Raw genomic sequence first — 25,885 nt, forward strand, 5'->3', positions numbered from 1 at the left:
TTTTTCTTTCTCTTTAATTTTTGTTAGTTTGATTACTATGTTTTTCGGTGTGTTCCTCCTTGGGTTTATCCTGCCTGGGATTCTCTGGGCTTCCTGAACTTGGTTGGCTGTTTCCTTTCCCATGTTAAGGAAGTTTTCAGCTATTATTTCTTGAAATATTTTCTCAGGTCCTTTCTCTCTTCTCCTTCTGGGACCCCTATAATGCAAATGTTGGTTCAGTTAATGTTGTCCCAGAGGTCTCTTAAACTGTCTTCATTTCTTTTGATTATTTTTTCTTTATTCTTTTCTGTGGCATTGTTTTCCAACATTCTGTCTCCCAGCTCACTTATCCTTTCTTCTGCCTCAGTTACTCTGCTATTGATTCCTTCTAGTGCATCTTTCAATTTATTTATTGTATTGTTTATCTGTTTGTTTGTTCTTTAGTTTTTCTAGGTCTTTATTAAACATTTCTTGTATCTTCTCAATCTGTGCCTCCATTCTTTTCTGAGATCTTGGATGATCTTCACTATCATTACTCTAAATTCTTTTTCCAGTAGATTACCTATTTCCACTTCACTTAGTTGTTCTTCTGGGGTTTTAACTTGTTCCTTCATCTGGGACATATTCCTCTGCCACCTCATTTTTTCTAACTTTCTGTGATTACAGTTTCCATTTCACAGGCTGCGGGATTATAATTCTTCTTGTTTCTGCTGTCAGCCCTCTGATGAATAGGCCTAAGAAGCTTGCTTTGGCTTTCTGGTGGGACGGTCTGCTTCCTGCCCACTGGTGGGTGGATCTAGGTCTTGTCCTTCTGGTGGGCAGGGCCTTGTTCAGGAAGACTTTAAGCAGCCTGTCTGCTGATGGGTGGGGCTGTGTTCCCACCCTATTGGTTGTTTGGCCTGAGGTGTCCCAGCACTGGAGCCTACAGGCTATTGTGTGGGGCTAGGTCTTGGGGAGGAAATGGTGGCCTCCAGGAGGGCTCACACCAATGAGTATTCAACAGAACTGCCGCTGCCCATGTCTTTGTCCCCACAGTGAGCCACAGCTGCCCCCTGACTCCAAAGGGGACCCTCCAATATTAGCAGGTAGGTCTGGCCCAGTCTCTTATGAGGTCACTGTTTTTTTCCTTGGGTCGTGGTGTACACAGGACTTTGTGTGCACCTTCCAAAAGTGGAATTTCTAGTTCCCCCAATCCTGTGAAATTCCTGCAATGAAACCCTTCTGGCCTTCAAAGAGAAATTCTCTGGGGGCTCCTCCTCCCATCACCAAACCCCCAGGCTGGGAAGCCTGACGTGGTGCTCAGGACTTTCACTCCTGTGGGAGAACTACTGTGGTATAATTATTTTCCAGTTTATTGGTCTCCAACCCAGTGGGTATGGGATTTGATTTTATTACAATTGTGCCCTTCCTACTGTCTCATTTTGGCTTCTCCTTGTTCTTTAGATGTAAGGTATCTTTTTTGGTAGGTTCCAGTGTTGTGGTTTTTTATTTTATTTTTTTTGTCTATGGTTGTTCAGCAGTTATTTGTAATTTTGTTTTTGTAAGAAGAGGTGATCTCACATCTTTCTACTCTACCATATTACTGGCAAATTAGGAAAGATTCTTAAATATATATTTTTATTATAACTTTTTTCAAAATATTGTCATTTAATAATATATAGAATAAAATACATGAAACAATCTCATTCTTATAGATCTGAAATTACTATTAGTATACACAAAGTATCCCACATTACACAAGCAGAAATACTTTCTTTATCCATATTTTATTCATCAAAAATTATGTCCTAAATGGAATATTTTAATACATTTCTAAGTATGTATATATTAAGCTTTATTTCAATGAAATATTTTGATGATTTAAATGATTTGTAGCCTCAAACTATTTCTTCTATCACTTTTTCTTTTAAATATTTTTACTGTAACATTGGAATAACAGCTTGTTTTTCCCCTCCAGTAATGAGGAAACAATGAGGATAAAGCAGACAAAGTATAGATAAACTGCTAAGCTCCTCAGTAAGTATGTACAGTGTAAGGACTAAGGTTTGTTATTTGTGTTTTCTTTTAAGATTGCCTACCCATGTCAAGCATTTTCACAACTCATATTTCCTAAATGTCCTATCAGCTTAGATAAACATACTTGGAATAACTTTCAAAAATCTAAGCTATTTCTTCTATATATTTATGCAACTTAAAATAGACTTTTTAAAATTAGAGCTAGTTTTAATATGATGATATTGTCCTTGCAATCTGGGCCCCACACAACAATAGAGTATTTATGCTTTCACTGCTCTTTGTTTTCAGATGTAGGTAATATGTTTTTTATGGAACTCTGTCAAAGAGGCCAGAAACAACTTTCCACAGAGACAATGATAGTAATGATAAGTCTTAATTGCACTGGTCTTGAAACATAACACCAGAGGAAGGCTGCAGTCCAAGTTTACTCGAATTCAAATCAGCAAGCTTTTCTTATGCTCGAATTCAAATGACCAAGCTTTTCTTAAGCATCTAAATTGTTTTTGACTTGGTGATGAAAAATGTAATAAGACAATACCTGTCTTCAAAAAACAGAATAAATTCCAGTATTCTGGTAAGAGAAGCACACAGTGAATATCATTCAAGCCATATGAGCCAAGAGAGCATGGATACAAGTTATGGGAAACCAAGGAAGAAGAAAGTCCATTTGAAGAATGGATAGGATTCTTATAGTCAAACATATTCTAGGAAGAGAGAAAAGCATGTGCTAAATTACTGAGCTGATAAAGTGTAGAGACATTTGAAAGAACAGTTTGCCTTAAGCAAATGGTTACTTTCAGGAAATAGTAGTTTGTGTTTTTTTAATGTTTCTTTCTAAAAATATGCAGCACACAACTAAAATGATTTATTTTCTGAAGAGGCACATTTAGCAGTCTGTAGCACAATATGGTAGAAATAGAAATATAATGTCAGAAAGTTAGGTTTGGACTGTATTAAGGAGAAATTTAAATGCTAGAATGCAAATGTATAAGTGAGGGAGGAAGAGCACCAAATTGCAAGCCATTAGCTCTATGTTCAAGGCATGCTTTTATTACTGCTAAGTGTGCAAACTTCTGGCATACAGGCTTACTTATTAGCAAAATAGCAATATTGACACATACAATGTTTTAATTAGTAACAAAATGATGACATGAATGTTCTTTTAAGTTAATGTATGCTATAGGTATGTGTGTGATAACTGATATAATTTCTTAATTCAATGAGCCATGGGAGATACAAGTTTTTGATCCAGGGGTAATGTATCAGTAGCTATAAAATAAGAATCTATATCTGAAAGCCAGGTGTAATACATTTTGCAGTAGAATAGGAGACCATTGCAATTGCAATGGTGAGAAGTTTTAAGTGTAGAAAGTAGGATGGAGGCAATGTGAATTGAAAATAATTAACAAGATTGAAGAAGTAGCATCAACAGGTTGCAGGATTTGGAGAAAGAGTGAAGATTTTAAAATCTGAATTCACTGGGAAAATCAAAAGAAAATAAAAAAGAGAAAGAAAAAGGTCTACTTTATCCTCGATACTTCACTATGCAATTTTATGACTGTTAGATAATCTACTCCTTCACTAAAACAGTACAATTTGGTGTTACTCTTTCCATTTTTATTGAAAAAGAAACAGAACTTTGGGAAGAATAAAGAGCTTCTCTAAGTCTAATAAAAGAGTGGCAGCATCTAAAATTAAGTACAACTAATTCCAAATTCCATGCTCTCTCACTCGTAATGATGTATATGTGTTGTGGGGAAAAGACCAGTTCAATTGTTTTAAGTTAAAATAATAAATATCTATATCTCAGAAGAATGAAAATAAGACCTGAGAGAAACATGGAAAGTCATGATTACTGAATCCTTCAGAAGTAATGCTATTCTTAAAGCTGAATATATAGTAGAAGAGGGGAGTTTTGAAGATGGAACACTGAGGAGTGTTTTTTTTTTTTAGGGAATGGGAGGACAAAGTGAATTCCTCAAGAAAAGAGTGAAAAATGGGTGGTCCGAGAGTAAACTCACGGAAACCAAGATATTTTTTGGTCATTGAAGGACCCCAAAAAGAGATTGCAACGGTAACAGAAGGGTCAAGGGAAATAAGCAGTGAGAAAATTAACTTAATTTAGGGATGGAAAAGTTATTAGTAATTTAAGAGATGATGCAAAATGATGACAAAATATTAGGAAATAGCTGTGTGGTGAGGAAGGAGGTGCCACATGTGTAGGCTATTCTTCAGAAAATATTTTGTGGGAAGAGAAAGAACACCTTTGAAGTTTCTATTAATGATGTCTTTGCAATTATCAAAGTTAGATATATAAATGAGCATACTACCATATTTACAAATCTCATGCTAGGAGAACAGGTGAAGATGGGTCCACATTTAAAAGTGTGATAGATTTACATCACGATAGTCAGCCTTTCCTCATTATAGACGTGTTTTAATATTACCAGATGAGAAGCATATTCCCTGATGTTTCAATCCCAAGATATACCAGTGTTTTAATAATCCAAATGAAAATCCAAATTTTGGATCCAACATTATTCTTTGCTCTCAAGAAGACAAATTCATGTCCCTACTGGGTGACATCTCTTGAAAGGAAAAGTATCAGACAAGGCCTTTCCTGCAGAAGTCTGTGAAACTTAAGAATTTTGGAGGCTGAGCTTTCCCAGACATTTAGTTATAATTTTAAAAGACATTTAAATTTTTAATTTATTTTTCAGCATAGAAACTGCTGGCAGCTTCAATATCTCTTTGGCAGCATTTCTCCCTTTAAAAGCCTGTTATGCTCCATAGGAATTTCAAATTAGAAAGAAAGCTTTTACAATTTCAAAACACAGATTCTGGGACTCTCACCTTGGAGATTAAAGCATAAAATGGTAAGTAAAACACAAGTCTATAAGATGCCTTACTTTCCCAAGGATTTTCTTATATATTTCCTCAATGATTAAAAAATATTGATTTTGTGCATACAAGAATGTTTCTGTTTTAGCAACTGCTGCCTATAAATCATTTAGTTTTATGATGAGTTTGAAGTCCTGCTATAAGGTCATATGATCAGAGAAATTAATGGAAAAATTCTGAAGCTGCTGTTTTAAGCCATTCAATACACTACAGTTGTTGAACTCTCTTCATCAAGCATACAGAAATATGAATAAGCTTATTCATGATTCCAAGGATTTTACACTTAGGAAAGTTTCTACAAGACAAGGAAAAAAATATTTTAAGTACTGTAATGAAGATACACACAATGCTGGAGGAGTTAACCAGATTGTAACAGATTGTGGAAATAAGTAAAGCTTTAGGAAGGAGGATTTTAAGTGAGTCCTTGAAGAATGCGTAAGATGACACAAGCAAAAATGCTGGGACAGAATATTCCAGGAGAAAGAAACAACAAAACCGAGTGGAGAAGTCAGGGAAAATCAGACATATTTGAGGCAAACTATGTGAGGGTAATTTGTCACCATAAAAATATGGTGGGCAGATAAATGTGACAACATTGGATATATTTTGAGATGTTTTAAATGCCAAAATTGAGTAGTTTGTGAATAAGTAGTCCATAGGAAAGCTCTGCTGGTGTTTGAGTTGAAAAAACACATTATTGCAGATGTTTTTGGAAGACTAATGTGATAATAACTTGTACCTGGATGAAAAGAGGAAGAATCTGCAGCTAGTAAAGCTGACATTGCAATTACCTAAAAATGTTTAAAAAGGGTTAACTACAATTGTGGCCATGGAAACTGAGATGCAGGAGCTGTTCTTATCTGTCAAAAAATACATGTCTCAATTAAAATATCTCTTTTCCTTCTCTCTAAAGTTCTACTTCTCAGAAATTACTGCCATGCCAGAAGACTGAAACGTTTGAGGTTGTTATACCAATATTCTAGAGAAGTATTTTAATATTATAGTCAAAAAACATACGCATGTATGTGTGCATGCATACAGATATATATATATATATATATATATATCACTCAGTTCAAAATAAAAAATTGCTTGTATGTTTTTGTTTCATTTTTAATAGACTTTATATTTCAGAGCAATTTCACATTTATAGAAAAAATGCACAGAAAGTACAGAAGGTTCCTATGTGCACCCTTCTTCCTCCCCAACACAAACATGCACACACACAGTTTCTTTTATTATTACCATCGTGCATTAGTGGGGTACATTTGTTACAGTTGATGAACAAAATCAATATTGATACACTTAATTAAGTCCACATTTATACTAGGGTTCACTCTTTGTATTCTATGGGTTTTGATGAATGCATAATGTCATGTATTCACCTGTACAGTATCATATAGAATAGTTTCACTGCCCCAAATGAGTTTACCTACTCATCCCTCACCCTCTTCCTGAGGAAGAGTTAGTCCCCTGACTTTGTTCTTCAATATCATGTAGGCTATTCTGGGTCTTTGCCTTTCTACATAAATATTAGAATTACTTTGTTGGTGGACACAAAATAACTTTCTTGGATTTTCATTGGGATAACACTGAAGTTATAGCTCAAGTTGGAAAGATTTGACATCTTACTAATATTAATTCTTCCCATCCATGAACCTGGAATATTTCTCTATTGATTTAGATCTTTGATTTCTTTAATCAGAATTTTGTCATTTTCCTCATATAGATCTTGTAAATATTTTGTTATATTTAAACCTAAGTCTGTCTTTTTATTTTTTGGTGCTAATGTAAATGATATTGTGCTTTTAATTTCAAATTCCACTTCTTCATTGCTGGTATACAAAGAAACAATTAACTTTTGTATATGTATCGTAAAACCTTGCTATTATCACTTACTAGTTCCACAAGTTTCTTTGTTGATTCTTTGGAACTTTTTACATAGACAATCATACAATCTGCAAGAAAAAAAGTTTGTTTCATTTCTTCCTTCCAAAATTATAAACCTTTTATTTCCTTTTCATGTCTTAGTGTATTAGCTAAGACTTTCAGTATGATGTTGAAAAAGAGTGGTGAGAGGGGAAATTCTTGTTTTGTTTCTGATCCTGGGAAAAAGTTTCTCAACACTAAGTATTATCATGTTAGCTGCATATTTGTAGTAGTAGATGTTCTTTAACAAACTGATAAAGTTCTCTTTTCTTTGTAGTTTTCTGAGAGGGTTGGATTTTGTCAAATTTTTTTTTTCTTCTTCATTCTATTGCAATGGTGATACGATGTTCTTTTTTAGCCCACTTATGAGATGACTTGAGTTCTGAATGTCAAGCCAGCCCTCTATACCTGGAATAAATCCCATTTAGTCATGCTGTATACTTCTTTTAATACATTGTCAAACTTAATCTGCTAATATTTTGTTGAAAAATTTTGCATCTATGTTCATTGGATATATTGGTTTGAAATTTTCCTTTGTAGCAATGTCTTTGATTTTTGTATTAGGGTAGTGAGGACTCGTAAAATGAGTTTGAAAGTACTCCTATTTTTCTGGAAGGGATTGTAGAGAATTGGTATCATTTATTATTTAAATGTTTGTTAAAATTCACCAGTGAATCAATTTGGGCCTGATGCTTGCTATTCTGGAAGGTTTATTTTTAAATTTATTTTATTAAAAAAATTATTGGAGTATATTTGATTTACAATATTGTGTTATTTCCACATGTATAGTGAAGTGAATCAGTTTCATATACATATATACAATAGTTTTTTTAAGATTATTTCCCCATATAGGTCATTACAGAGTACTGAGTAGAGTTCTCTGTGCTATACAGTAGGTTATTAGTTATCTGTTTCATATATAGTATTGTGTATATGTCAATCCCAATCTCCCAATTTATCCCCCCCATCCTCTGGTAACCATGAGGTTGTTTTCTACATTTGTGACTATAACTTCTTTTTTTTTTATTTTATTTTATTTTTTTTTAACATCTTTATTGGAGTATAATTGCTTTTCAATGGTGTGTTAGTTTTTGCTTTACAACAAAGTGAATCAGTTATACATATACATATGTTCCCATATCTCTTCCCTCTTGCATCTCCCTCCCTCCCACCCTCCCTATCCCACCCCTCTAGGTGGTCACAAACCACCTATCTGATCTCCCTGTGCCATATGGCTGCTTCCCACTAGCTAACCACCCTATGTTTGGTAGTGTATATATGTCCATGCCACTCTCTCACTTCATCACAGCTTACCCTTCCCCCTCCCCATATCCTCAAGGCCATGCTCTAGTAGATCTTTCATGACATTTTTTTTTTCTTAGATTCCATATATACTTCTGTTTTATAAGTTAATTTGTGCCCTTTTATTAGATTCCACATATAAGTGATATCATATGATATTTGTCTTTTTCTGTCTTACTTAACTCAGTATGACAATCTCTAGGTCCATCCTTGTTGCTGCAAATGGCATTATTTTGTTCTCTTTTATGACTGAGTAATAGTCCATTATATATATATGTACCACATCTTCCTTATCCATTCTCTGTTGATGGACATTTAGGTTGCTACCAAGTCCTGGCTATTGTAAATAGTGCTGTAATGAACATTGGGAGGCATGTATCTTTTTAAATTATGGTTTTCTCTGGGTATATGCCTAGGAGTGGGGTAGCTGGGTCATATGGTACTTCTATTTTTAGTTTTTACTGTTCTCCATAGTGGCTGTACCAATTTACATTCCCACCAATGGAAGGTTTTAATTATTGATTTAATTTCTTTAATAGTTTTAGGTCATTTCAGATGATTTATTTATTTTTGTGAGAATTTTATAGATTGTGTTTTTCAAGAAATCCATCAATATAACCTAAATTATCAAATTTGTAGGCACAGAGTTGCTCATAATATTTCTTTATTATCCTTTAATATTCATGGATTATATCTCTTCTCTTACTCTCTTTTCTCTCTTTACCTCTCTCTCTCTCTCTCTCTCTCTCTCTCTCTCTCTCTCTCTCTCTCTCCCCCTCTCTCTTTGATTAGTCTGTCTCTAGAGATTATCAACTTTATTGATCTTTTCAATAAAACTACCTTTTGGTTTTATGGATTTTTCTCTATTAATTTCTTGTTCACTTTAATTTATATCTACTCTGCTTTTTACTATTCTTCATCTTTGTATTTAATTTGCTCTTTCAAATTTGTGTATGCCTTTTTAAAAGTAATATTGTTGCTGTGGTATTTTTAAAATATTATGAAAATAATATTTACATACATTATGAAGTGAAACTGTGTGTATGCCTACCTAGTGTTCTGTCTTGAAAGTGCTTTATATATTCTAAATCTTGAAAGATCAGTGATTTCATAAATTTCTTAAGATCCCATTTGTTTAAAAGACAAGTATTTATTGAGTGGCTAAAACTTATTTTCAGTAAAGTTGATACTGTACCAAACAAAGCCCATGGACTGTTACAGCCAATATTCTAGTGGGGCTTGACAGAAAACATAAAAATAAAATACATATACATAACTTCAGTGGTGATGAGTACGATAAAATAGTGTAAGATAAACGAATAGAAAAGGCAATGCTATTTTATTATAGGATGGCAGGTAACATATGAGAAGTTACCTGCTTCAAATTTCAAAGCAGTTCTAACTAGGTTTTGCAATGTTTAAGTATAAAAACAAAACAAAAAAAAACCACAGCAAAAACTTTTAAAAGTACTTTAATTAATCCCTTCTCTCCTAGCCTCCGAATTTATAGACCAAAGGACACTGACATTTTGATTCTAATCAATCAATTTATATATTTTTATTTATGGTTTTGGTGGTTTATTGATTGTATTGAGTGACATTACACTGAAACCTTGAAGCCTGCAGGAATTGTTAGGGATTTAATCAAACCTGAGCTAAAAGAATAGAAGTGGCAATGGATGAGGACTTGGACCCTAGAGATACTTCAAAAGAAAAATTGGTGGTTTTTCACCTCTGAGAGTGATGTTCACTGTGGATTTGTTGTTCATGGCTTTTATTATGTTGAGGTAGGTTCCCTCTAAAACCATAATTTGAAAAGATACATGCATCCCTATGTTCATTGCAGCACTATTTACAATAGCCAGGACATGGTAGCAACCTAAATGTCCATCAACAAAGGAATGGATAAAGAAGATGTGGTACATAGATACAATGGACTATTACTCAGCCATAAAAAAACCACATAATTCCATTTGTAGCAACAGGGATGGACCTAGAGATTGTCATATTGAGTGAAGTAAGTCAGACAGAGCAAGACAAATATCATATGACATCACTTATATGTGGAATCTAAAAAAAAAAAGGGTAAAAATGAACTTATTTACAAAACAGAAGTAGAGTCACAGATGTAGAAAACAAGCTTATGGTTACCAGGGAGTAATGGGGTGGGGAGGGATAAATTGGAAGATTGGGATTGACATATACACACTACTATATATAAAATAGATAACTAATAAAGACCTACTGTATAGCACAGGGAACTCTACTCAATACACTGTAATAGGCTGTATGGGAAAAGGATCTAAAAAAGAATGGATATATGTATATGAAACTGATTCACTTTGCTGTACACCTGAAAGTAACACAACATTGTAAATCAACTATACCCCAATAAAAATTAAAACAATAAAAAAACGCCCCCCCTCAAAAAAAAGAATCAGTGGTGTTTGGTGCTATAAACAACTGTTCCTACTTTCCTGTCTGCCCCTCACCCCCACCCTGACCCTGGCTGCTTGTAATTACTACCAAGTTTTAAGTTTGGTTTGCTAGGAAATGGTGTTTCTAATTTAAAAAAATCGAAAGCCACCCTACTAACTAAATAATTTTTGTGTTTTATAAGAAAACAATATTGCACTTGAAAATAAGACCTGAATTCTAGTCCAGTGCGTAAGAATTGCTCTCCCTAGACCCTATGCCAATACATTCAGGGGCTGCTATAAGATTAACGATGGTGATTGGCAAATCTTGAGAAATTGTCTTGGTAGAGTTTTTTAAGATATGAGTAACAGAGAAAAATATGTTATTAACATCTAAAAAGCCAATAAACAAAAGGTGTTTTATATTTATCTTTATGTATATTTGTGTGCTTATCTTAGAAGACATATAATTTTAAGATTAAAGAAACACAAACATTTATAGATGAAATCTTAACAATTGCAGTTTATAAACAATTTAATGTTCTGTTATTAGAACTTCCATTCATTTGTTTTAAAAATCATCTATGGTTAAGTCCTCATCAATTTTTCATACTTTCAGATGGAATAGGACTCGTTTCACAATATTTCCCTTCTTCGGAAATGATCACTTATGGAAAAGTATGTTAATAAATGAGACATTTCCGGTTGTTTCAGTTTTAGCTGAAGCCCCAAGGCTGATAAATGAGGATATGTACTCACACATTCTAAAAGAGGGGTTTTAGAACACTTGTGTAGAATTTAAGGATGTTTTTTAAAAAATTCATTCAATATCATTAGAATAACACATAGCTTAGCTCCAGGAAGGATGTATCAGAAGATTTGAGGATACCAATTAATGAAAAATTTGCAGGTATAATTTCTTTGGAGGGAATTGGAGCATTTGAGTGGGTGGTCCCCATTCCTACCTCAACTCAATTAGGAGGGAGGCTTCAAGAAGACAATTCAGTGAGTAAAGAGGAACTAAATGGTGGGGGAGACTGACTTCTTACTCTTACCTGGATGTTTGCTAAACTGAAGAAATGTGCGAGCCCTGGTACCTCAAAGAACTGGAGTATTACATAGATAAATGGGTAAAGGGCACCAGGAGAGACTGCCATGAGTTATTTTTGTGTTTTTTTTGCTTCTTTGTTGTTTGTTTTAATATTTATGGGGCAGGGACTGGTGCTTCAATCCAACAACCAAGCTTGCTTCCATATGTGGAAGTAGTGATTCATCATGTACCTGCCTAACAGAGGCTAATTTTCCTTTGAAATGATAGGGGTCCAGTAACAGAGAGTTAATTCAAGCCCTAACTAAATGTATATTGCTCCAAAATAAGCTGACACAGTATATCTTTTGTCAGTGATTTTTATACCTTTACCTGCTTTCCCTTTTCTTATTCTTTGGGGTGCTTCCCATAGCCTTTTATATAAGAATGATTACCGTTTCATACTTTTTTAAACACACAAATTATTTCCCTTCTGAAACAGATTAAAAAATATTTCACCTGCTATTTCTGAATCGGTCTTGTTTATAGCTGAAACTGAACTTGAAAGATGATATAATCCACTTATCTTGTAAAGGACCCCCAACCTATAACTCTGCTTGAAATTTTCTTTGCTGCACATCCGTGTTTCTATTTGTTATGGCTAGAAGAATCACTAGAAATTTCCTGAATGCACTGAATTTTATCATGCCTTTGCACAATCCTTTTTATGCTTGTACCTGGGAAGCTTAGTAATTCTAGATAGAAATCATATAACTAGGCAGATTCATTATCATCAATCTCAAAAGGACACTCAAAATTACTTAGAAAGGTAATATTTCTATATCAAGCTTGCTCTCCCACTATTGGGTAACAACTATTTCCAGTTTTTCTCTCAAAGTTCCTCTCCCGTCCATTCCCATCTCTCTCTCTCTCTCTTTTATATATATATATATATATATATATATATATATATATATATATATATATATATATATATATACATATATATGTATATATATATATGTATATATATATATATATATATATATATATATATATATATGTATGTATGAATTTGATGGTCTTGCTTGATGCAGCCTTCCGAGAGTAAAAGTATTAAATATAAGCTCTCTCATTTTCCCTTCACAAAATCTCTGGGTTTTTTTTTTTTTTTTTTTTTTTCTTCATTGGGTCTTGGTTGCTGCACATGGGCTTTCTCTAGTTGCCGTAAGCAGGGGCTTATTTGCGGTGCGCGGGCTTCTCATTGTGGTGGCTTCTCTTTTTGCGAAGCATGGGCTCTAGGAAACGCGGGCTTCAGTGGTTGTGGCACGTGGGCTCGGTAGTTGCGGCTCACAGGCTCTAGAGCACTCCTCCTGTCCTTGGGATCATGTTTATTTTCTCCAAAAAAGTTATGTTCCTTTACTTATACCCACTAGGAAGCTATCTTATTGTCAGTTATTTTCCTCTCTACAGGATTATTTGTATCAACCAATAAACATGCTCTAGTTTCTTGTATCTCTAAAAAGAAAATTTCTTTTGATTTTTTAATGACTATAGAACTGTTCCATTATTCTTCTGCTTTGTGCAATTTGATGTTCCAAAGCTATTACCTATCTGAACTGTCTATTCACTCTTCAGCTTATTTCAATTTGTTTCAACCTCTGTCACTCCAATGAAATCACTCTTGCCAACAACCTTCATGTTGTCAAATTTAAGAGACAGTCTTCTGTCCTCATCATTTTCAATTGTATTCAAAATTCCTGACCCCTTTTAAAGGACTTCCTTCCCTTCATGCCTATTTCTCTTTCCACTCGTGAGAATGATTTGATAGCTTCTTAAAATCAATCATATCACGAAATAGCATAGAACTTTGGACTATGTCATAGATTCTCTCGTCATTCTACACTGTCTAACTGATGTCATCTATTCATGCTGCTTTAGGTTTCTTAATAACATCTACATACTGATTATTTCCTGGCTATCTCTGAATTTTAATTATGTTCACCTATAAACTTAACATTCCCACTTGTAAATCTCTAAGTCATTTGAAGTTTACAATCTCTAAACAGAACTCTTATTTTTTTCCCTCAAAACCTCTGGACTTCCACACACAATTAAATATAATTATTTACCCCAATTTCATGATGTTCAAGCTGAGGAAATTAGGGATCATCCTTTTTGGTTTTCTTACTTTCCACATCAAGTATCATTGGACACTGAGAATTTTGAGTGTCCAAGACCCAAAAGATACCTTGAGTCTGTCTAGTTCACTGCTATCACCCACCATAGTCTAAGTCTCTACCATCCTAAACCCAGACTGCTGCAGTAGCCTTCTAACTAAAACTTGTTTTCTTCAATCCATCTATCTAAAGTATAAAGCATGATGTACTGAAAATATAAATTGAATCATCTCTCTCTCTCAAAACTCTTTACAGCTTCCCATAATAAGTAGGTGACCTACATGAATGAAGAAGCCTAGGGGTGACCACTGTGAACAAGAGAGTTTGCTTAGCCTAAAGGGAACATCTGTTAATTTGTTCCAGTAGATGTTGCAATGAAGGTACATTGGTTTTAGCTGCCAAATCTAAAAAGGGGATACAAAAATGTGTGTGCACGTGCATGTGTGTGTGTATGTGTGTGTGAAATCTCCTGATTTTTAAATGTTGACTCACATATTTTAAAAACACTGTGTGTTTAAAACAAAACTTATCTTCAGTGCAGATTAAGCAGAATGGCTGCCAATTTGCTTCTTCTTCTGAAGAGATCTGTTTCCTCCACATCTCCTCAACTTCATTCTACCGCTTTTCTATTGCATTCTGTGCTTTTCTTCAATTTACATTCTATAATTTAGACTCCCTAATCTTTATTTTCCTGGAATGGCTCATCAAGCTCTTCCTCAGTGTGAGGCTCTTCCTTTCCTGTAGGCTAGAGGCATAAAATTCTTCTGGTATCAATGAAAGTGGGACCTTCTTACACTGGGTGGATTCCCACTCTGACATCTTTATCCTCTCTCACAGAAGCTTGATTTTTTATTTTATTTTTTGACTTCACAGCACTTTTTAAAATTTGGGTTTCATTTAATTGTTTGTCTTTTTTGCCATTAAATCTGAAGAACTATGGGGGGCATGTACTATGTCTGTTGTTCAGTGTTTTATTTGTTCCTGGTACAAAGCCAGGTACATAATAGGCAAACAATATATGTAGACAATGAATGTATAAACATATAAATGGTATCTGGATTTCTCTTCCTCCCTATACCAGATTCCAATCATACTTCATAACCCACCTCAACATTTGCCTCTGTGACCCTCATCTCCTAGATGCCCAAAATACCATACCTCTTCTGTCTCCATGACATTTCACATGTTCTTAAATTATAATGACTCTCTTATATCTTAGCCTGACTGTGAGCTTCTTGATGACTAACATCTATCAGGATCTTGAAACATGACTGTAAGATAATCTTATGATTTGAAATTCACTAAAAGGTAATTTAACTCACTATATTCCTATTAAGTCTATTTCTAATAAACCTCATATTTTTGAAAAAAGTGAGACCAAATAAATATTAATGATAAGTATTTCATTTATCTTATCATACTATAATAGAAGCTAGAATTAATTGAATACTTATTTGTCTTAAGCTTTATGATTACTACCATGAATTCGTTACCTCATGTAATCTTTCCCTCAATCCATGAAACAAGTAATATTATCCGTGTTTTTAGATCTGACGAAACCAACTCTTGGAGAAGACAAGATAGTTTATTGCAAGGATGGGATGTGAATGAAGTTTGGTTTCAAAGCATAATATAATATAGTGATTAAAGGGTCAGGATTTAGAATCAGGAAATAACAAGTTCAAATTTCAATTCCATCAAATTATTAGCTGGATAAAGAGTTTCAGTTTTCTTATTTGTAAAGTGGGAATAAAATAATAAACACCTTATAGCATTTTATAATAAATAAGGAATACATGTAAAAATACTAGGTAAATTGTTTACCACTCTGTAGTCTATGAAATATCACTTTTAATTATTGAAGTTGAGAGATTTAGTTGATTTTTAACATAGTCACTTAGTTTATTAAGATCAGACTAGTTTCCCAGGTCTTTTGAATTTCTTTCTAGAGTGATATTTCAAACATTATTATCCATATTAATTATCAGGCTAGTCAATGAAACTTCTGTAGCATTTTTAGAAAATTACAATTTTATTCATATTGAACTAATATTGTTTTCCACTGCAAGTGTATCAAAATATAACTTTAAGTCAACTTGAATGATCCACAGGGACAAATTTTTCACAGGTCTTTATTATAAGAACTATCTTTTTATTCATAGGGATATTCTTTAGCACAGAATTTGTCCTTTATACAAACAATATAAAGAAGAAAAGATTGTAAATGTGTGGTATGTGTAAATATAACCATTATCATTTTTTAAAATTTAATATATCATGAATATTTTGTGAAAATAAATATTTGTGAATGTTAACTAAATTATCACTTACTATTTTATAGGATTTTTTTGTATCTTTTATTTGTAAAATGTTACAGAGGACTACTGAAAATTCAAGATTTTTAAAAAATATTGTTTGATAGTGTAAGTTAATGGCTACCATAGTCTACTACATACATTTTCTATGTTGTAAGTAAACTAATTTCAAATTTTAAAATAAATACTAATTTTAAGATAGAGATAAAACTTATTCAAGTTACAGTTACTTCTAAAAATTACATATAAAATGTTTATAGAACATTTGCAGGAAGGTTTCACAGGCAGTACCTCATTTGAAACTCACCATTCTATGTGGTAAATTTGATATACATGTTACCGAAGAGGAAACTCAGGCAGACAGGATTGAATAACTTACCAAAGATCAGACAATTAATAAGGAATAGAAGTTGAATTCAAACTCATGTCTTTCAAATCAAATCCCATGATTTTTCACTTACTACATGACGATAGATTAATCATTTAAACTCCAAAAAGTATCCTAATAAATTTGATTAGTCACTTGAAAATAATGAAATATTATTAATGGTAACACATCAATGAAATCTAGCTGCCACACTTTTAAGTCACCAAGTCTCATCTCCATGTTATTAGTTATATTTGAAGTTAAAATTAAAATAAACCTTAACAAAATAAATAATGAAATAAACAATTTAAAATCTTACCTAAAATCTGATCCAACTCTCTTCCCATTTTCTGGTTCTCCTGGATCTGGGCATAAATTGGAAGCTGTTTTAATACCTCCCTCATTTACTGGAACAACAGAAAAAAGAAAAGAAAAAAATAATCAAAACATATATGATTAGAAAAACAAGGATGATATTCATTTAAAGTTGTACATAAAATATATTCTTGTATTTTGTTATTGTAATCACTATAGATTATATATAGAAAGTTAAATATAGTTTGACAAATCAATAATGAGGACAAAAACATTTTTTCTATTTGTGGACATATAAGAAAGTAAGTTTCATGTTCCTATTCAATGACTTACTAATCTGAATATTAACACATTAACAATTAACACTTTATTTTTAATTACTATCAAATAGTGAAATCTCTTGTAATGCACTCCCAGGGTATCAGTGCCAGAGTTTCCATTAATTCTTGGCAGTAGAGAAGTCACCACCAGTTAGGGCAGTGTCATTTGGGTACTTATTATTTTTAAAGTTGCAATAGAAAAATAAGACCCTGTGGAAAAACGTTTAAGGTTATTACCACTTTTTATTTGGTGTATAACAAAGAATTTAGTCTGCCAATGTGAAAGTAAAATTGCGGCGCAAATTATCAAGCATGTCATTGAATTATGATATAATGATGAAAATCAAAATAAGGGCTTTACCCTTTAACAATTTCCATGACTGTGTTTTACTTAGCCATTGTACACTTTCAGCAATTTCTTCAGAATATCCAATTATTAAAAAGATTTATTAATATTTTCAGTGAATGTGATCACAGTAAATAAATAATTTCCCAAGATAGTGCTTTTTTTCAAATGGGAAGATCATTAAAACAGATAAGGTCTGAAATATCTGAGTGATATTGTTTCATGAATTCAATCTTATAGTGAATTAGAGAGTAACTTCTATTTTCCTCTAATCAGCTTATCTGCGTTTTAAAGAAAAGAATGGGACCTGAGTAGAGACTCTAGGGAGGGAAAAATGTAAACCTTGCAATGGTTCTTGTCCTACATTGTGGGTTGGAATCACCTGTAGAGCTTTTTTTAAAAGAATAAAGACACTTAACTTTTATGTCTAGATATTCTAATGCAATTACTTTGGGTAGGACCCAGTGGATCCGTTTTTTGTTGTTGTTGTTGTTGTTTTTGTTTGATTTTTTTAAATACTCCTCCAGGTGATTCTAATGTAGAGTCAATATTGAGAACCACTGGATCCCTGCATCATTTAGTTCAGATTGTCATCTTGTTCATATTGATTTATTAGATAGCAAGATAACTATCAGATGATGGCCCAACAGTCATAGCTCTGATAAAGCTGTCATATTTTCAATTAGATATGAAATTTTGTGTTTGCACCCTTTATTCTATAAAAATCACTTTCCTAAATATCCTCAACAGTATCCTTATTGCTGCCAAATTACAAGTTCACCAATCCACACAAAGCATATGATATTTCTGCTTTTCTTGGTCTGCTGACTTGCTAATTAATTTCTTTTTATTTTTCTGGCTTTTGTTCCTTCTTATGTTTGTTTTGGCCACTCTCATACTTTAGTTGATATCACATACAGAGGGCAAATTCAAAGACAATGACCCATAATTCTCCATATTTTATATTTTCCTCGTGGCTTGAAAAATTACCTCTTTGCTAAGAATTTCAAATATATGGTTTTGTCATTTTTTTCCCCGAGCTCTGTCCTGCTCCTTCAATGACCTACTAGGTCAACCCACCAAAATTCTCATAGTCATTTCATGTGCATGCTCAAATCCAGCTTAATCACTGATGCTTTGGTTTCTCTATTATCATTCTCTTCCAATTCATCTTGAGTACTAGAACTAAACTTTCTCAAACACAGTTTTCATTACTGTCCAAATATCCTATGATTCTAGATTTCTAAGTATATCAAGTCTACTACCCACTAGCCACCAATATACATCCATAACTCAAGTCCAACAGATTCTTCATTCTTCTGCAATTTTACTGGTTAGCCATGCTCATTCCATGCTTTGTGTTTTCTCCAGGTCTCCATGTTTTCCATTTCTTCCTCTTTAGCTATCAAAATTCTATATAATTTTCAAGACTCAGCTCAAGTCCCACATTTTGCAAAATACAGTCTCTCATTTTTTTTCCAGATTTTCTAATCCCTCTTTTTATATGACATGAACAATTTTATATTTAATTTTTAAATTATTTTGTCATACTGTTAGTAGTTTCATATTCCTTAGTCATATATACAAATATATTATACCCTTGATAAAGATAAGGAAAAACAGAATTATTTTAATATTCCCACAGTGCCTAGATGGGGGTTAATGACTTCTCAGTAAATATTTCCTAGTAGGTTGATTAAAAACAATGTGTTGTACACTGTTTTCAATGAGTAGAGTATTTTTTCCATGGGAAGAACTATCCTATCTTTAACTGACTTTTGAAAATATTAAAGTATATGCTATTAAAATGTAACTTTTTAAACATATGATAGAGATAAGAAAAAGAAGTGGCATGACTTAGGCTTCCTACACTATTATATAAATTTATAACACAGATTATAGGTAACATGTCTGTGAATACATTAGAAAATAAAAATAATACAAAATTTCATTTTTTCCATTTCATCATTATTGCCTAGGTTAATATAAATTTTAACAATAGCTAACACACAGTACTATGTGTCAGGAGCTAATCTATACCCTTTACATGTATCAGCTCATTTAATCTTCACACAAATCTGAAGGGTAGCTACTATTATTATATGTTTCCTACAGGTGAGGAAACTGAGGCATAGAGACGTTAAGACACATTTCTAAAGTCCTATTTCCACTTTCTGTCTTAGTCTAGGTTTCAACCTTGGCAGACTGATTCAAGAAATTCTACTCTTAATCCCTGAGCTCTCCATCCTGTACAGAAAGATCAGAAAGGAGAAAGGGCATCAATATTTAAAATTCAAAACACTTTCCAAATATTTTATCTTAGAATGCAGACCATATTTATAACTTTCACCATGTTCACTTAATTAATCCCAGTTCTTATGATTTAATTGTCAAATTACTTTTGTCTGTTTGAAAGTGTCCTTTAAACCGCTGTCTTTGGACATCTGCAATAATGAAAAAGTTCCCAACTTAAATTGTAAAGATAACGGGAGAGCTGCTGCATGATACATGCATTTAGTGTTCTTTAATTTAAAAATTTTAAATAAAAAATAAAGAACAAAGTATATAATCTCTTATTTTTCTGATATTTAGATGCTACATAACTGCCCATAGCTAGTGATGCCAGGACATTTAAATGAAGTTAGTATCCAGCTGATTAGCTGCTTTCACTACGTAATGCCATTCAAACAACTGGACAAATATTTATCATTTTTACTTTTCAATTTGAATAGTAACTTGTAAAAAGAACATGAGTGCTCTTTAAAAGTTAATTACATGGACAGGGTCCTGCCTCTTGAAAAGAGCATAACTACAGGGAATATCCTTTTTGCTCTGATCTTTAAGGACAATAATAATAATAATGTTATTATTACTAGTACTAACGCAATATGAATCCTTTTCCCCACACATCAGTGACAAAAAGAGAGGGAAGAATTTATAGAATTTAAAAAATTGGATGAATTATCATTTCTTATAACATTGAAGTATATTTATTATATGTGCTTATAAAATATGCTATAGGAATTTTAATTAATGTACTATATTATTGTATATTCTAGCTTGAAAACACTATAAAATTAGTCAACATCAAAATAAAATATTATTACAAGCAAGTTTTCTTAAGCTTATTTTACATAGCACATAATCTACTCTAAAGATAAAAATAACTAGATCCTAAAAGTCATCTCTACATTACCTCATCCAGCTGGTGGCATCTTAGAATTTTTTTTATATTAGATTTAAAAATTTTATTCCACCTTATAAAGTAGAATGCTTTGGATCTTGTTCTGAACTCCAACATCATGAATGTGGACAGAATGTTATTTTATACTAACTTTATATCCTACAAAGAGTTGCCACTTAACTCATTTAGCTTCCCAATAAGATGTTGGATCCTTGCCAACTGAGACTGTACCTTATTCACTCTTTTTACCTTCTTAGTCTAGCATGGCGCTGCCATGGAGAAGTAGTTCAAATAGAATTGTCAAATGAATGTATAATAAGAATGCATGAAAGTATGGACTTGAAGATGAAATAATTTTTTAAAATACATTATGGAAAGCTCACAGTTTCTTTATAACTCCACCTTAAAATTTTAGAAGAGCCCAGTAGAAAAACTGGCAAGAATAAATTCACTCAATTCAACTTTTAAAATATAAAAATTTATTTTTTAATATTAAAAAATACTTTTTCCTTAATTTGCAAAACTACTCTCTTTGATAAACAACAACAAGTGATGGAAAGAGACTACATAGAGTTCAGGTACTAAAATAGGAAAAAGAATCTGAATTAGCCATTTAAACAACCAAATGCTTCCCATGAACACCACTGCAGTTTCCTGAATCTCTTATTAATTTGTTTCTTAGTTAAACTTTAAAGGTGCTATTATGGGAAGACGCAATTTGGAAATGTGTGTAGCTCATGTCCTCCATTCTTATGCTCACTCCTGGAAGTTCTAGTGATTGAATCGATAGTTTTTTCAAAGAACACAAGGTTTATAAGTTGTAGAAAAAAAAAAAAAAAAAGAACACAATCTTTACTATTTTTTTCCTTTGAAAGTTTAATGTCAGATAAAAATTGTCCCCTTTTAAAATTATTTGGCTCTGTGTTAAATTAACGATTCAAAGAGATGAAGACCAAAATGCCTACTTGATAGCAGATATGTAATAATGATAAAAATTAAAGCATTATAACTTTCTCTGTGATCAACCATAGAGAATATATATTTGTAACTAGCTATTAAACATTTGAGAAAAAAACTGTAGAAAAATAACATTAAAATAATGTTGGCTTGTTACTGTTGCTAAAAAAATTGGCATAAATAACCTGTCTTGATGAAAGTTGAATTATTTCTATTCAAAAATAAAAATAAGAAAGCACAAGAGTATATTTTATCTCCTATATAAGCTGTAATGGATAAATATAAAATATATTTTAAAATTATGAAGTAAATTAACATATTTTGCTTTATGAGTAACTTTTTTCTTTCTGTCTCCTGACAAATTTAAAAGTAAATATTAACTTTACTCCTGACAATTTTAAATATTCTTTAAATTAAAAAATATATATATGTATATATATATACACATATATATATATATATTTAATCAGGGTTTGTTTCCCCAGGTACACTGTTATGTCTAAAATTCTCTTTCTTGTTCATCCTCATAAACCACTGTACAAGAACAATGAAAATAATACGTATGTCCACTAAGACAATATACCAAGTATAAAAAGTTACATACACATTTTTCTTATTGAATAAATTTGATGTGTAACATTGTGTAAGATTTAGGCGTACAGCACATTACTATGATACATTTATATATATTGTAATATTTATAATTGTTGATGATATAGAGTTGAATACATCTTAATTTCAGTATAAATAGCCTAATTTTCCCAGGACATCTGAAAATTTGAAGGATGAAGCATATAAAATAACATTTGTGTAACCAAAATGAGGAAAGCGTAAGAAAGTGATAGCCTGTAATTCTTCTTAGATTTCCAAAATAAAGATTAGCCAGACAAAATATTAGAAAAAAAAAGTGGTAAACCTAATTATTTAAGTCTGCATCATTTCCTTCATGTTGACATGATAAAATTTGATATGTCAGAATAATTTCACCTAACAACTTTATGTTTATATTTTCTTTTTTTTTTGTGGTAGGCGGGCCTCTCACTGTTGTGGTCTCTCCCTTTGCGGAGCAAGGGCTCCGGACGCGCAGGCTCAGCAGCCATGGCTCACGGGCCCAGCCGCTCCGCGGCATGTGGGATCTTCCCGGACCGGGGCACGAACCCGTGTCCCCTGCATCGGCAGGCGGATTCTCAACCACTGCGCCACCAGGGAAGCCCTATATTTTCTTGTATAGGAAAAATATCTTTCTCTCTGAAATGTATCAAATAATTAATATATGAAAAATACTGTAGATTATTTATTTTCCCTAAGAAATGTTCTCAATTTTGAAAATATGTTTTAACCCTAAAAGTATAACAATAAATCATACTTATACAGCTACTTTGAAATGAACTGTTTAATGCTTTCCAAACAGGTAACCCAATTTGACGTTTTCCTACTGATATCTTCTATTTTTGGTTTCGTATTCTCAAATCTAACAAAATGTGAAAAAATCACATTTTAAAATTAGGACACTTTAAATTATTTGATACCAGCAGGCTCCAAGTTTGCTTCTTGATAAGTGAAGTAATTGCTCTATTTGTGCCATTTACTGTTACAAATACAACTCAATAAATATGTGGGTAGAATCATTTTCTAATGTAACTATAATGAATGATTTTTTTTAAGAAATAGTTTGAAACTCATTTCATTAGATGATTTGGAATTGAATAAAAATAAATAATGTTGGGGCTTCCCTGGTGGCGCGGTGGTTGGGAGTCCGCCTGCCAATGCCGGGGGTGAGGGTTCGTGCCCCGGTCCAGGAGGATCCCACATGCCACAGAGCGTCTGGGCCCGTGAGCCGTGGCCACTGAGCCTGCGCGTCCAGAGCCTGTGCTCCGCAACGGGAGAGGCTGCAACGGTGAAAGGCCCGCGTACCGCAAAAAAAAAAAATATATATATATATATATATAAATAAATAATGTTTAAAATGTATTTTTGCTAAAAAGGTAATATTTATTTAAAATAATCTTATTTACTATCAATAAGGCATTTTAGAAGTAAGATGTGGTGTCATGAATGGCTTCTTTTAAATTTTATAATATGTATCTGCAGGAACAGTAAGGCAGGGTATTTCTACAAACTGCTATTGATTTATATTGAAAAAATGCATAGCTTTCTTAAAACTCTTATTTTATGTTCATATATGGTAATATAACAATGAATATTCAAATTCAGTGACTCAATCTGAGATTCATGGGTGAACTTCAGATCATCTATAAATCCCTAAATGTTAATAAGCAAAATTGTGCATTGGGGCAGCACATAAATGTGTACCTCAGTTCATTTCATGAGATTTTCAAAATAAAACAAAAATTAATTAGCTAGTTAATTCATCTACAAAATATTTGACTTAAGGGTTTGTATAAATTAACTCAAATTAAAATATATTATTCCTTAAATGAAAAGTTGCTATTTAAAGAAATTTTTCCTTAGAAAAGTAATTATGTTGAAATTTAGATACATTCAAACAAAAATTCCTACAAGAAACCATTAATTTGATGATTTTCCCTCATTTTTTTATCTCACATACTAGAATTAGAAAACTAGAATATTATCAACATGCTAGATCAAGAGTTTTTTTCTTTTACATTTTGAAACAATCTGAGCTCCAAAGTTTACCACAATAACCCAATAACTCAATATGCATTTAAATATGAGAAAATATTGAATAATCATGCATGTTATATAAATATTAATGCAGTTAATTTGGTAAATACACAAACATTTTTATAAAACACACAAACAACACAGACACCACAAACTTCACTCTTGCACTAGAGAAAGAAACAAAAAAAAGAGTACACTCACAGATAGAAAACTTGTTGCTGTTGTCTTTCCCTGGAAACAATTTAAATCCTCTAGATTTAAAATCTATGGCCTTTTTCACTAGTTAAGAAAACAAACAAAAACATGTATCAGGATACACAAGTTTAAAATGAAATTCAAATTAACAAATTTTGTTAGCATGGAATTATGCAAGTTAAAAGAACTACTTTCTTAAGCCTGATATAGGGTACCCAGAAGAAAATAAAGAAGAAAAAAATAGCAATCTGATCACTAAGCAGTAAAAATACCAAGCAGTATAAAAGGATTTTAAGTGTACTATAGGGAGAATCTTGCATACATGTATAGGTACTTTTTAACACTACCCAGTTTTTATAGAAGAGCAAAACATTAACTCTTTATCATAAACCATTTGAATTCATCTTATTTTATGGAATAAATTAAACTAGAAAAATAAAAATACTGATACATTACAAAAGTGGGATGAATTTAATGAGCCTGGTTTTTAAAATAAACTAGTGTACTCTTAAGGTAATTTAGCCTAATTGAAATATTAGGACACATTTAAGAAATGACATAATTGAAAAAAACTTAAAATACATTCTAGTATTTCTGCCAATAACCATTTCCTTTCATACACATTGCTTGTGAATGATGATTGATGTTCAGTCCATATTGTGCAAAATTTATGAAAGTGAATTACAACTTTTTGGATTTCATCTAAATTACCTTGCTACTCTTTTTGATATTATTATATTAAAAATCAACATAAGAGGCTGGCATATTTCATTGTGTACTATATTAAAGTAGATATAACTGGATTTGCCTTAAAAAACATACAAATTCAGTGAAGTAACTTGGAACATTTTAACAACAATTTTGGATGAAGGAAAAAAGTATTTCCTCTTAAGTATAAATTATTTTATTAACTACAGCTGCTATATAATTTTTAAAGGGATAAACTATAGTTCAGAAGACTACTTTTACTTTATTTAAATTTGTAATGACACCAAGTGAAATAAAGCAAAACTATTTAATTAAAACCTCACCCCACTAATTAAAAATGTTACATAATCTGATCTAATGAGATATTTAAATAAAAATTATTTTCTTTTAAAAAACACATGAACAAGAATCCAAGGGATATATTTAGCTTCCTCAATTATAATTTGAATTTTTTACATAATGCATTTTATGAGGTTTATAGGTAGAAATGATAGCTTGAAACATTTAGGCAATTAGGTTTTGTTCACTTCGTGAATTTGAAAAAAACAAAACTGATTTTTGTTAGATAGTTTAAAATGATCATTTCACTAAATCTTACTTGCCATTTTACCCAATTAGTTCAAATTAAGGATATTTTATTGCCTTTGAAACATTTTAAGATGATTTTTTTCTTGTCACTATCTTCAAAAGTAGAGAAGTAGAGGCAGAGTCTTATGGCTTACTGAAATAAACAGCTGTAAACTATCTACACATAGTACATATAAAAAATATGAAAATGATC

At 32.2% G+C, this 25,885-nt stretch overlaps 1 protein-coding gene across 7 annotated transcripts in view; it reads right to left on the bottom strand.

The window, feature by feature from the left end:
- CSMD3 (CUB and Sushi multiple domains 3) overlaps positions 1-25,885 on the bottom strand; it is a 1,102,347-nt gene that overhangs the window by 634,633 nt on the left and 441,829 nt on the right. For 4 of the 7 annotated variants that reach the window (XM_067017122.1, XM_067017121.1, XM_059042773.2 and 1 more), the window contains 2 exons: positions 24,403-24,480; positions 16,753-16,840 (listed from right to left, as the gene is read on the bottom strand). In XM_067017122.1, the coding sequence (XP_066873223.1) occupies positions 16,753-16,840; positions 24,403-24,480 (166 nt within the window). The remainder of the gene's footprint in view (positions 1-16,752; positions 16,841-24,402; positions 24,481-25,885) is intronic. The other 3 variants (XM_059042775.2, XM_067017123.1, XM_067017120.1) reach the window with 1 other exon arrangement.

Source organism: Kogia breviceps, chromosome 17 (genome assembly GCF_026419965.1).
Source record: "Kogia breviceps isolate mKogBre1 chromosome 17, mKogBre1 haplotype 1, whole genome shotgun sequence".
Taxonomy (NCBI): Eukaryota; Metazoa; Chordata; class Mammalia; order Artiodactyla; family Physeteridae; genus Kogia; species Kogia breviceps.